Source organism: Haliotis cracherodii, unplaced genomic scaffold, assembly GCF_022045235.1.
Source record: "Haliotis cracherodii isolate W230 unplaced genomic scaffold, xgHalCrac1.p SCAF_19, whole genome shotgun sequence".
Taxonomy (NCBI): domain Eukaryota; kingdom Metazoa; phylum Mollusca; class Gastropoda; order Lepetellida; family Haliotidae; genus Haliotis; species Haliotis cracherodii.
In genome coordinates this window covers 6649982-6664258 of record NW_027266274.1, presented here as the reverse complement: position 1 = coordinate 6664258, position 14277 = coordinate 6649982, and the positions used below count along the sequence as shown (strand labels likewise).

Sequence of the window (14277 nt, the reverse complement as noted above, 5' to 3'; positions counted from 1 at the left end):
GAAATAAACCGCACTTCCTTGTTCATTGCGATTTATCGCGTGGTTATCCTTATATGTGCCCATAAACGCATTTCCTTGGCGTTCTGTTCTAAAAGCAGGTAGGCTTAGTCCACTGCCTTACACATTATACTTTATCACACATCAAGACGAGAAACTCTGATCACGAGATGATTGTCAGGCTACTTAATCTCAAAGGAAACCTCGAGGATATTTATTTATGATTGAATTTGGAATTCTTATGAGGAAGGGGATGTAGTAGCGCATAAAGGCGTTTCAGCTGGGAAGGAGTGAGTGAGTATGGTTTTACGCCGCTTTTAGCAATATCACGTCGGGGGACACCATAAATTGGCTTCACACATTGTACCCATGTGGGGAATCGAACCCGGGTATACGGCGAGACGAGCGAACGCTTTAAAAGTAAATCCAATCGGAGCAGGTGGTGGACGTTTACCATTGTGAGCACGGGTACTGACAAACCAATGCTATAAATATGAGTGAGTGAGTTGGATTTAACGCCGCTTTTAACAGTATTCCAGTTATATCACGGCGTGTCAGCTTAATGTGGGAGGAAAGCCCGAAGTGATGCAGGTCTCACACGTTTACCACTTCGAAGAAACCCACGATCACGGGTATGGTGCTGACAAACCTGGAAACATAATCGGGGCGAACCGGGATTCGAACCCACAATCATAGGTTTCTGGCGTGCCCAAGGGATGTAACTCGGCACAGCGAATCGCGGCGCCTTATACGACTGGGCCACCCGTACCCCCTATAAATAAGTGAGGGTCTGGTACTTGAACAAACGATCAGCTGACTCTGGTATGTCTTGTTTGCTACCACTGGGACTCTGTGAGTGATTGCAAACCCCTCGACTGGGTATCTCTTCCAAGCCAGTTGAGACAGCTGGTTTGTTTAGTCATTATCCCGAGTACGTACTTGACCCGTGCAGATCCGGGAAGAGAATAGGTCTTCAGCAACCCAAAAGGCATGCTTGACGTAAGAGACGACTATGGTTGTCGTAAGAGGCGACTAACGGGATCGGGTGGTCAGGGTCGCTGACTTAGTTTGATGCATGTTATTGTATCCCAATTGCTCATGATGTCAATCACTGGATTGTTGGTCCAGACTCGATTAATTACAGACCGCCGTCATATAGCTGGAATATTGCTGAGTGCGGTGTTAAACAACAAACAAACAAAACTGTATCTGCCATTATCTGTCAAAACAGATTCAATTGGGCCAAAAGGGTGGGTGTCGAAGTGATAAATGTGAATGAACATGACTTTAAATGAAATGTTTTGATAGCAGATTATTCGCATTAATGATTATAAAACCCTTAACTAAATGTCGATAGCTGTATGGAACTGTTGATATATAAGGTACTTACGTGGAGGGAAACAGGTTTCTGCATGTTTTTTTTAAAAAAAACCGACATAATTTCGAATATGCTGTAATGGTTTAGGCTTAGCTGTAAGGGTGCTTGAAACTTCATATAAAGCTTGTCTCGAATACCGGATAACTCAATATATTTCAAAAGACCCTGTGAGTTCGAGTGAACAAATCGTATTGTAGAAGAACATGATCGCCGCGAAGTTTAGAATGTGGCACGAATAAATCTAAATACGACAAGAACATTAAGAAAATGACAAGCAGATCGATGAAAATGTATATAGCAGAGTATGTAAAGAAGACAAATGACATAACAAGAGTACCGATGTTCGTAACAGGAACACTGATGGCCGTGACAGGAACATCGACGAACATGACAAGAACTTCCATAAATATGGCAAGAACATCGATAAACATGGCAAGAAGACAATAAACATGATATGAACACAGATAACTGTGACAGGAACACCGATAAACATGACAAGAACATCGATAAACAAGGCAAGAAGACAATAAACATGACATGAACACAGATAACTGTGACAGGAACACCGATAAACATGACAAGAACATTGATAAACATGGCAAGAAGACAATAAACATGACATGAACACAGATAACTGTGACAAGAACATCGATAAACATGACAAGAACATCGATGAACATCGCAAGGACACAGATGACCGTGACAAGAACATAGATGACAGTGGAATGAACATCAAAGACCATTGTAAGAGCACAAATGACCGTGACAGAAACAGAAACACGAAAAGAACATCGTCGAACATGACAGGAAGACCAATGAACATGACAATAGCATTAATGTAAGCAATTTCCATTGGTTACATGAGCGTTGTTTACAAATAAACAAAACCATTCCATGATCATTATTCCATAACAATCTGCTCAAGCAAGAGTTGATTATTCGATTACGACTGTATCATAAAAACGTGTGTAGGAATCACGATCAGTTTGTGAACCAAACATCCCACAATGTAATTAAGTTACTGCGGGGGAACAGGGAATAGGAAATGAATGAAATATGAATCCACAGAGGACCTCTCCGTCTAGGGTATACACAAAGAGGTCAAATATGCAAACGGAAACCCACAGAACTCTACTTGTACTTGATTTATATCCCCTCCCACACAGAATCAATACCTGTATTATATATGCAATTACAGGGATGACCAGGAACAGTTCTCACAGGTGGTTAGTTTTCTTCAGTTCGAGATCTCAGCTTGCGCTATTCGTGATTCACAACAGTTTACGTCTTTCAAATGATGCTTCACATCTCCGCATCTTCACCATGGAAGAGTGCAAGAGTACCTGCTCGCCAACCCATCTGCAGTAAACTGTTCTTAATGGCAATAGAAAATAGATCTGAGCCCGACTAGTCAAGGCAGATCGGTGATGATTTTCGCCTTTTCTTTTGTATGAATATTAGCGTCAGCATCGGCGTTGCGTGCTTTTTCGGGAATTGGCACAGCTTTTGTTTGTGTGTTGAGTAACGCCTCTTATCATATCGTAGGATCCGCTGGTTTATAGTTGGAGCCTCAGACTGACACTGAGTATGATTCTTGGTGTGTCGGCACAATAGTCGTGTTACGTGGGTTGAATAATGTCGTAAACATCTAAGCCTGTTCACGTGAACCTATATTGTCTTAAGGGAACTTCTGTTTTATAAAGGGGCCTGAAGTAAGCAATGGGTTCGTTACTCGTTATTCTTTTTTCGAATTACGAAAAACAAGCCAGCACCGGGTTCGTTATTCAAAGGCTGTTTATTAAACAACCACAGTAATGTGGTGAAATATACTGAAACTCGGTGGCCCAGTCATCTAAGGCGCCGCGATTCGCTGTGCAGGGTTGCGTCTCTTGAACACGCCAGAAACCTATGATTGTAGGTTCGAATCCCGGTTCGCCCCAATTATGTTTCTAGGTTTATCAGCACCATACCCGTGCTCGTGGGTTTCTGCGAAGTGGTAAACGTCTGAGACCTGCATCACTTGGGGCTTTCCTCCCACATTAAGCTGACACGCTGTGATATAACTGGAATACTGTTAAAAGCGGCGTTAAGCCCAACTCACTTACTCACTGTTTGCTTTGGTGTTGTAGTAAAGTGTATTAATGTTCTGGTCATGTGCATAGATGCTCATTGCACGTGAATTGTTGTTCAAAGCAGGTGCATTGACGTGCTTGTCTTCATCAATGTTTTTGTCATGTACATTGATGTCGCTGTTGTGTTCATTGATGTCTCTGTCGTGTTCATTGATGTTCCGATCACGTTCATTGATGTTCCTGTCATGTGTCTTGATGAGTTCTTGGCAATTACATCGGTGTTTCAATTTGCATGTTCTACCAAAACGATGACACGTGAAAGGCTTTGCAACGCGCAAGTGGTCCACGTATGGAGGAGTGAGTTTTGACCTCTCCCATTGGAAGTCCAACAGTATTCGGGTATGTCACGGCGTGTCAGCTTGATGTGGGAGGAAAGCCCGAAGTGATGCAGGTCCTTGACATCAACCGCTTCGGAGAAACCCACGACAGCGGGTATGGTGGTGACAAACCTAGAAATATTATCAATGGAAAAATGTGGATTCGAACTCATGATCACAGGCTTCTGACATACTTAAGGGACGAAACTCTCCACAGCGACATGCGGCGACCGAAACCACAAGGATATCTGTACCCACCAGTACAGCGTCTCCTTTTGAGTGAGTGAGTGAGTTGGGTTTAACATTATTCCAGTTATATCATGGCGTGCCAGCTTAATGTGGGAGGAAAGGCCCAATTGATTCAGGTCTCGGACGTTTACCACCTCGGTGAAACCTACGAGCACGGGTATGGCGCTGACAAACCTAAAAACATAATCGGGGCGAACCGGGATTCAAAACAGTATCCCAGTTATATCACGGCTTGGGAGGAAAGCCCGAAGTGATGCAGGTCTCAGACGTTTACCACTTCGGTGAAACCCACGAGCTCGGGTATGGTGCTGACAAACCTAGAAACATAATCGGGGCGAACCGGGATTCAAACCCACAATCATAGGTTTCTGGCGTGCCCAAGGGACGCAACTCTGCACGGCGAATCGCGGCGCCTTAGACCACTGGGCCACACGTTCCCCCGTCTCCTTTTGTCGTCTATAGCAAATATTCTACTTATGAAAGCATATAGCGTACTAAAAAGGGAATTGGATGGTCAAGTACTATGACTTCGGACTCCGACGGGTACAAACATCGCTCATACATTCGCTCACTGGTTTGTCTGGGCCAGATTCGAATATATGATTTACATGCCTCTGTAATTTTGCTCACCAGTTCACCTACTTTGGCCTCCTTCCACGAAGTGATCTTGGCGCTATGCCTATCTTAATTCCTCTACATGTTCATTAACACTGACGTAGTATCGTCGTAGGGCTACGGAGCTCAAGTGCCCTTCTGATATCCTTGAAGTCCGAAGAGTGTGGTGACTAGGAATTATTTCAATGAAATCAGGTTGTTCGGGGGAAGTCCGATCCAATCGTCATGTCCCATGTTGGCCCATAATGAGTGATGTCACCATTCGGTGAGGTGACGTGAAATGGGGTTTAACGCCGCGTGATGATTATTGCACGTAGCACGCACGTTTACGTGTGTGGCTCCTAGTACAAGCTAGTCCGGACTAATTCCCACCCCACTGAGATACCATGCCGCAGTTCAGCACTAAAACCCCACTCAGACACAGTATACTGACTCCGAGTGTACCAGTTTTGTATTATCCCCCTTAGTCCGAGCGTCAGGCAGGGTAACAACAAGTACCATATTTTCAAGTATTTTGGAATAACGCGACCAGGGATCGAACCCGGACCTTCCACTCACAGGTCAGATGCTCTACCACAAGACCACGGAGGTGGTCGTCACCATCGGTTTTCCATTCATACGCTCATACACGAAACAGTAGTTCAGACACTTATTTAGCATCAATACCCTCCGCAGTTGTATTGTTGTAAAAAGTTTTAAGCCACTTTCAAACGGATATTGGCAACGTTAGATCGGGTTTCAAGTGTGTTAATTAGTTGCTAGGGAAAACGTCGTGTATTCGATCGATTTACAATACCCATTCTGCTTTTTCCAACAAATCCATTAAAATATCCAAATTGTTAAATGTCACTTCCATGACAATTTCTCTTCGCCCAAGATGCACTGGCAAGATAATTCTCCAAGTCAAAGCTCAAAATCAATCTATTTCCATCATCTCTTGATGAGAACTATTTTGTTCTAAAGGATCCAAAAAAGACGACATTGAAAGACGTGCGCTGCCTTTAAGATCTTCAATTAGAAGCCGTAACAACAAAACAGTTATATTATCAGCACTACGCCTCTGTAACATTTGTTATTCCTTATGAATTCTGCTGGGTTTTTTTCATCTGGAAATAAACATGCACGCATGTCTTATTGGTGAGTCTTCCTTTTCATCAGTATCTCAGCATCAGCGTCGCGTGTGAGCATGTATATGTTCATTAAATGTTCGTATGACACTCAACTAGCAAAATATCATCAGAACAAAAAAATCGTCAGCGTTTTATTAAACATAATCAAACGTATATGTAAAAACTCACCTCTATTTTTCTTTTTACAAAGTGTGAACCCGCGCATAGTATTTTTAAGGAAACCTGCAAGAAAAAAAAAGATAATTAAGACGAAGAAACATGATTATTGAAACATTTTGGCGCATCCACTAATGCGTAGCCATTGTACCACCATAAACAAGTGATCGCCTCCGTGGTAGAGCATCCACCCGGAGAGCGGAATGTCCGGGGTTCGATCCCCGGCCGCGTCAAACCAAAAAACGTTAAAAGATGGTACTTGTTGTTGCCCTGTTTGGCGCTCGGAATTAAGAGGCTAAAACAAGGACTGGTCGGCTCGGAGTCAGTATACTGTGTCTGAGTGGGGTATTCATGTTAAACTGCGGCATGGTATCTCAGCGTGCTAGCACTATAAATCGGCATCAGTCCGGACCAAAACAAGCAGCCACACACACACACACACACACACACACACGTTGCTTTATAACTGCAATAATCTTGGGGGCGACTTTAAACCCCTTTTCACCTCACGTTGTCTATTATGTAAGTAACTCATACAGATTTAAGGACAGGTAACTCTTTAACATGGATACCACAGGCACAGTATATTAAGCGGACCAGTCCTTGTATTATCCCCTTAATTCCTTGTGAAAGGCAGGGTAACAACAAGTACCATATTATAACGTATGACGCGGCCGGATATCGAACCCTCGACCTTCCACTCTCCGGGCAGACGCTCTACCATATTATCTAATAGCGACTTTGATCTTGAAAGAGTGATCTCTAGCAACATGTTTCCGTGTTTTGTCAGGTAAACATTGACTTGCCTTTGAGTGTGTTTGTGACGGGTGCCTTAGGATGTGATGGGGGCAGGTGGGTCAAGAAACACTCACCTTTTCCCGAACACCTAGTATTATCACTATTTGATACATTGTATTGTATGTTTTGGTATTTTTCACGTGTACGTGTGTGCGTATCGTGTCGAGATACTGATATGAATCATGAATCATGTATAGAATCCGGGCATGTAATGTATGTAGGTCCCCAGTTCATGATAATCAAAATATCTAGAGATGAACAAAGATTTGGGTTCGTTTGTTTTTTGTTTAACGCCGCACTCAGCAACATTCCAACTATAGGACTGTAAATAATCGAGCAATGCTTTAACCTCTGGGCCACCCTAATGTCCCCAGTAATAGAGAAATGGGAGCAGGGTGAATAGGGAATGTGAATAGGGAGAAATTGTGTACGGAGTCAACGGACTCCTGGCTAGAATTTTATGTCAATGAACCTTTACATGTCTTTTTATTTGTTGTTAAATGACGCACTCATCGATGTCACAGCTATATGACGGCGGTCTGTAAATAATCGTGTCTGAGCCAGACAATCCAGTGGTTGATAACATGAGCATCAATCCACACCACTGGGATACGATGACATGCATCAACCAAGTCAGCGATCCTGACCACCCGATCCCGTTAGTTGCCTCTTACGACAAGCATAGATGCCGGTTTGGATATATCGAACTGCTGTTTCCGTTCCGTAGCACTTCGTCACGTCCGTAGTTGACGTACAAGTCAATTGTTCTTATTGATCACTCCTACTTTAACATGACACGTCTAGAATATTAAATATATTTTAAAATAGACACGTCACAACATCACCAGCATCACATCATCATCACATATAATTTTTTCAGATGCATGTAGTTAAATATCACCACATCAGTTACTGTGTGATCTATAAGTGTACTTGTATCTTCCATGTATGTATCCTGTAGTCTCCCTGCCAGCATCATTCGGTGCCTTGGGATGGCAATTCAAGCACCAATTGATTGGGCAGGGTCTTTATCCCACAGTATTGATTTATGTGGCGTTATCAAGAGTTGAAACGGAAATGTCGACCTTAAGAACCAGATACCCAGGAAGTCCTTGGAGAACATTCAAGATAAAGTTCCGATACGGAAGTAAACTATGACGACACTGGGCTTTGTGCATTTGTTTTTAAAGGCACGAGAGTGTAGCAAAATTAGTGTTAGCTGATCGTAGTCGCTGATAAACACAAGGGAGCAGAAAGTTTTTGATGTCTCAAAGTAGAATATTCTTGAAATATATTCTTCTGTCCACATGTACCTTTCATTGATGTTCGGCGTAAATACTGAAATTTGATGGCATTATTACACACTGTCTGTGAACAAGAACACTTTACTCACACTAAAATCCCTATACTACACATCAGAGCAGAACGACTCGTATAATACATGTCCAATGTTTGCACATGCGCGTTCTAGGATAGGATAGGATAAGTTTTATTCCATACTGAAAGGCCTCAGGCCCATAGTACAATTCTGTTTTCGGGAGTGGTTACAGATCCGTTTAACAGGTCATATTCTAATTAACATAGCATGATAAATGAACATTGATAGATTTTTTAGAGTATCTTTATCAGTTGTTGACATGATCGTTGTAAATCTTTGTATAGTGGGATGTACATAACCAGGCAGATCAATATATTTTCTTCTAAGGTGGTCGTATTTTGGACAAACTAACAGAAAATGAAACTCATCTTCAATCACATTTAAATCACATTGCTCACATATTCTCAATTCTCTGTCTATGTTTCTATGCCTGCCTACTTCGATCCTAAGTCTATGAGAGCTGCATCTAAATTGTGCTAAACTTATTCTAAACCTTTTAAAGTTGATGTCAAACAAATAGTATTCTGGGGAAATTGTTGTCTTGAAAAGCTTGTAATAATTGCATTTTTCTGAACTTAAAACATGCGATGCCCATTTTTGCAAGTATATATCCTTAAGTCTCTGGCGTAAAGAAACTAAAAATGAATCTGGATTGTTTGGTACACATTGATTACGCCAAACATACCCATAGCCGCAATCATTTAATAACGACTTTACATCATATACCCAACTGCGGCTTCCATGTTTTTCATACAATAACATCATATTGTAACATTTTCTAGGTAATCTATCAATAGGCATTTTAAGAATCTTGAACCAATACTTGAGAATTCTAATATGCTGAAATATGTAAAGTGGTACACGTCCACATTCACCATATACCATAACACTCGATGTAGAGTTTTTTACGCCAAGGAATCGTTTACAAGCATATAGATGGACCAGTTCAATAGTTCTGTATTCAGTATGCCCCCAGACCTCTGCTCCATATAAAAGAATTGGAGTAATTTTTGTATCAAATATTTTAAAAAAGGTTTGATATGAGAGATCAGTGAACGTTTTCAAACTATGTAAGATTCCCATTAGTATCTTTTTTGCCTGCATTGCTGCATTACTGGTGTGATAATTCCACGTTAATCTGCCTGTGAAGGTTACTCCCAGATATTTATAAGAAGTGACAATTTTTAACGGTTGTGAGTTGAAGAACCATTTTTCCCTACTTGATAGTTTATTTCCCTTTTTGAAAACTAACACTTTCGTTTTCTCAGTGTTCACTTGGAGTTTACAATTAGAACAGTACAGCTCCAGTTGATCTATCAAATTCTGTAAACCTTTTATCGTACTAGAGAACAGGACTATATCATCAGCAAAAAGCAACAGAAATATCTTAACAATATCTGGATGCAGCTGTATACCATCCGTACAAATTTCCTTAATTTGTGCAGCTAGTTCATTACTATACCTAAAGCTGAAGGTCAAGATGAAGCAAAGTCGCATCAGTCTGTTGCTGTGACGAAAACACTACCATGTGACGCGCCGTTGTTCATGACGTTCGACACTGATCATGTAGCTGACTTCCAAGGGGTGGGGGCGGTCGGGTAGCCTAGTAGTTAAAGCGTTCGCTCTTCACGCCGAAGACCCGGGTTCGATTCCCGACATGGGTACAATGTGTGATATTGCTGGAATATTGCTAAAAGCGGCGTAAAACCATACTCACTCACTCACTCCAACGGATGACTTTTCATATACCGTTTTTATGTATTTCTTTTTTTATTAATACAAAAGGTAATATGTAGAATACATGTACACCAAATGATCTAATATAGGAGAATCGTGTTAAACTCCGAGTTCCATTATGTCTATCTTTTCAGACTGACTAGTCTCACAACTCCAGAGCAAGTGCGCAATATTTTGGCAAATGAATATTTCATTGTTCTAACATTTGAAGAGATGCTCTAGGCTCTTTTTTGTCATTGATATAAACTAAAATAAACAAAACATATGTAATCGGAATGTTTATCTTACAACTGGACATTATTAATCCGTATATATGATCAATTAATCCGGACGACTACAGTGGGAAAGTTCTTTTAACAGTATTTCACCGTATCAATGCAGTCTCGGGTTTTTATTCATTAGTTCGCGAAAGATATTTCGAGCATACTGTTATTATTTATGTATAATATAGTTGTGAGGTGAGTAGCTTCGTCGCAAGTCATGATGCACAAGCTGGAAGAGTGCGGAGAGGTTCAACGGAAACACATTTCTAAAGAACATATTAAAGAAATAAGGAAATGGCAAGACATCATTTTTATATGACGTCAATACGTCCAAAAACCGCCAATCAATATGTTTCGTACATGGTCGTTAGCCAGAGCGCCACAACGAATGAGAAGCATTGCAACACGGTATCAAAGGTCTGGCAAAACGTCTATTACACATAACATATGTTACCATGTCATACACGAACGTCGTGGTGAGATATATTATTTAGATAACATTACTTGCGATCACGAGGCACAACGCATTCAGGAGGTTTCTTCATTACCTGCAATTTCATGGAAATAGCAAGAATCCGGTTAGACCCAGAACCCCTCTTTCCTCGTTACTGTTACCATTAAATATATATCTGATCTTTGATGTATCGATGAACTGATGTTAACTTATGGACAACTAACCAATTCTCTTCCACTAAATATTCCACTACCCAACTGAGCTAGAAGTAAAGGAGAGCAGTGAACTTTTTAATATCTAACTCTATTCTGAAAGATTCAGAGCGAAATAGATTCAGATTCAATTTAAACAAGGGATGACTTCAACTTTCCCTTTATGTGGAGCAATATTCCAACAAATTGATCCAACCGTTGGTGTCAACATATCACGTTTGAGGGACATTGTACAACCGAACATTTTCCACAAGGAGTTTATCTTGTCGGCGGTGCGGGTCTCTGATAGATCTTACAATATTATGCAAATTATGAAATTAACTGAAGGTCAAGGTCAAGGTCACAAAGCCTTGTTCCTCCGTGACATTTCTCCTCTTTCTGGTCGTTGTAAATCAGATTACACGGGACACAAGTGAAGGTAAATATTGATGTGATCATGTAAGACTGAGAAACCGTCTGTCAGACGGCGACGCTAGATTACAGGCGAAATCAGCCGATCACCAAAAAAGTGCGGCGAAATCAAATTTCCGTCCTTGGGTAATCTGGTATCTATTGAAAAATTCTTCCCGAGGCGGATTGGTGTACGCTGACATGAATAGCTAAGTATCACTTGTCATTATCTTCTAACTTCGTGGAAGACTTCCATTCTAGGATATATATGCTGAATAAAAGAAGTGACCCTGAATATTTTTTTATATATATTTTTTTGTAGCGAAGACTGAGCACACAGTTTCATAAAAAATTACCCAAAAGGATTCATGATCCCTAACATATTGCTTCGATTATGTATATATATTGATTATCCATTTTGGTTATTTATGAGAAATGCGTTTCCTGAATCGTTAAAAATTAGTGATGACACCAGGTGTTCGCAAAAAAGATAAGCAAGCCCTGTCCTACCTGTAGTGTCCTCCATTTATACAAACTGCATACAGAAACAAGTATTTGGTTGTCACCTGACGCCGCACAGTAGTAGTGACAGACACTGTCATAATGAACAGCTGCGATTTTGTATCGAGATTAGATATTTTTTAGCTACAGCTACAAAACAAGATGATTTTTAATAAGACAATGTGCCTGAAGTTTGTTTAAGAAAACCACCTTGCAACGATGTAATATTTGCAGCAGGCAATTTCTTTTTTCAAACAGCATTATTATTTTTAAAAATTGCAGGGCCAATTTATTGAGGGCCAAATGACATCACCACACCCCAAGAATATCAAATGGTTCTTCTCTTACCAGTTTTGTGAAACCTACATGTATGAGGATATTTTAAGGTATGGTGTTGACAAACCAAGAAACACAATCAGCGCCAATTCGTGATTCGAATCCACGATCAAAGGTTTAGACTCGTGAAAAGCTATGGTAAATGAATCCTGAAAGAGACATGGTCGCGTTGTTGCATTGTAATATTGGCCCTTCTAGGATTCCATAATGACTGGTATGATCAAGATGTTTCATTTGCAAAACTTAGGGAATTTAGGCTGCATTCCACTGGCAACCAAAACGTGCAGACAAATCACCTTATTCTTCTGACAATTGTCAATTTGGAGTCAAACTAGTACTCGTTTCCAGCGTCACAGCTACATACAGGCCGTGAAACGGACAGAGCACGGAGACTTGTAATTGCCTCTGCAAAGTAGATCAGCTCAACAACGTTAACAGGCCTCAATTCATGGAGCGGGGTTAAACTAATCACAATGCGATTGTCGCCTCGCTTATCTGCCCTTGACTATACATTCAAATCACGTCGTGACTTCAATTCTGTCCGAATGACATCCGCCAAGACTCTTTATTGCCGCTAGGAGGCGCTCGTTGTTGTCTCGTCAGCCATTGTACTGGTCGTATCGCCCTGCTTTGCTTAAAAGATCGAGCAATCGATCTAAAATGCGAGCAGTCAGGCTAAAAATTGAATGGGTCAGTATAGGGCATCCTGGATAGATCTCCCTTTGGCTTAGGCTGCACGAGACAGTTTCAAGATGAGATGATCACCACCAGCTGTCGAAAAACTCGACAACCGTTATGAATATGAACTTATGTCGAGATATTTGTCTCCATCTCAACAACCGTTATGAATATGAACCTTCTGACGACGTATTTGTCTCCAGCTCAACAACCTTCATGAACATAAACCTTCTGACGACATATTTGTCTCCAGCTTAACAGCTTTTATGAATATAAACATTCTGACGATATGATCTGTCGCTCCAACTATACACCCATTATGAATATGAGCCTTCTGACGACATATTTGTCTCAAACTCAACAACGTTATAAATAGTAACCTTCTGGCGACATATTTGTCTTGACAACTGTTATAAACATAAACATTCTGGCGACATACTGGTCTCCAACTAAACAACCTTTGTAAATATGAGCCTTCTGACGACATATGTGTCTCCAACTTAACAACCGTTATGGAAAAAAAACCTTCTGGCGACATATTTGTCTCCAACACAGCAACCGTTATGTACCTAAACCATCGAACGACTTTTGTTTTTTTTACCTCTGCATCAGTTAGGGATGTGAAGCATCGGGCAATATTTGTTTCACCTTCAGCATCTGTTATGACTCCGAACTCCAACACCAGAAGTGTTAATCGCAATGGGTCTCATTATGTCATCGTTTGACTGCTGAATATTCAAGCCACAACATGTGACGTTGTATAATTAAATCAGATACAACACTACCCTTTATGATTAACTGGGCATGGGGGGCGGTCGGGTAGCCTAGTGGGTAACGCGTTCGCTCTTCACGCCGAAGACCCGGGTTCGATTCCCGACATGGGCACAATGTGTGAATCCCATTTCTGGTGTCCCTAGCCGTGGTATTGCTGGAATATTGCTAAAAGTAGCGTAAAACCATACTCACTCACACACTAACTGGGCATGGGTGGCAATTTACTATAAAGACTTGCGTCCCTCAACCATTATCCCAAGAGCTGATGTCAGGGGGTTCTAATCCTGATCCTTGACATACCAGCGTACCAGTGCCACCTGGTTCTACCACAGTGGTAAACGTCAAATATATTCGTCAGTGTGGGTTATCCACAAGTGAAGCTGAGCCACGGCGATACTGTAAATAAGACCGACAAACCATTTCCACAACCATACAGTGACTGTTAAGGGAACATATATGAACATGGCAAGAGCACAGATGACCTTGACAGGAACATAAAAAGCTGTGCATGAACACAGATGACCGTGGCAAGAGAACAGATGACCGTGACAACAGCACAGATGACCTTGACAGGAACATAAAAAGCTGTGCAAGAGCACAGATGACCTTGACAGGAACATAAAAAGCTGTGCAAGAGCACAGATGACCTTGACAGGAACATAAAAAGCTGTGCAAGAACACAGATGACCGTGACAACATCACAGATGACCTTGACAACAGCACAGATTACCGTGACAACAGCACAGATGACCGTGGCAAGAGCATAGATGACCGTGGCAAGA

At 41.3% G+C, this 14277-nt stretch overlaps 2 protein-coding genes across 2 annotated transcripts in view; both read right to left on the bottom strand.

Moving 5' to 3' along the window:
• LOC139467064 (uncharacterized) overlaps positions 1-14277 on the bottom strand; it is a 146014-nt gene that overhangs the window by 21571 nt on the left and 110166 nt on the right. The window contains exon 4 of the mRNA XM_071248782.1: positions 5987-6040. Coding sequence (XP_071104883.1) covers positions 5987-6040 — 54 coding nt within the window. The remainder of the gene's footprint in view (positions 1-5986; positions 6041-14277) is intronic.
• On the bottom strand, positions 8287-9647 carry LOC139466867 (uncharacterized). The gene has a single exon (XM_071248602.1). It carries the CDS (start codon positions 9645-9647, stop codon positions 8337-8339), a length of 1311 nt encoding a protein of 436 aa, XP_071104703.1. The 3' UTR covers positions 8287-8336.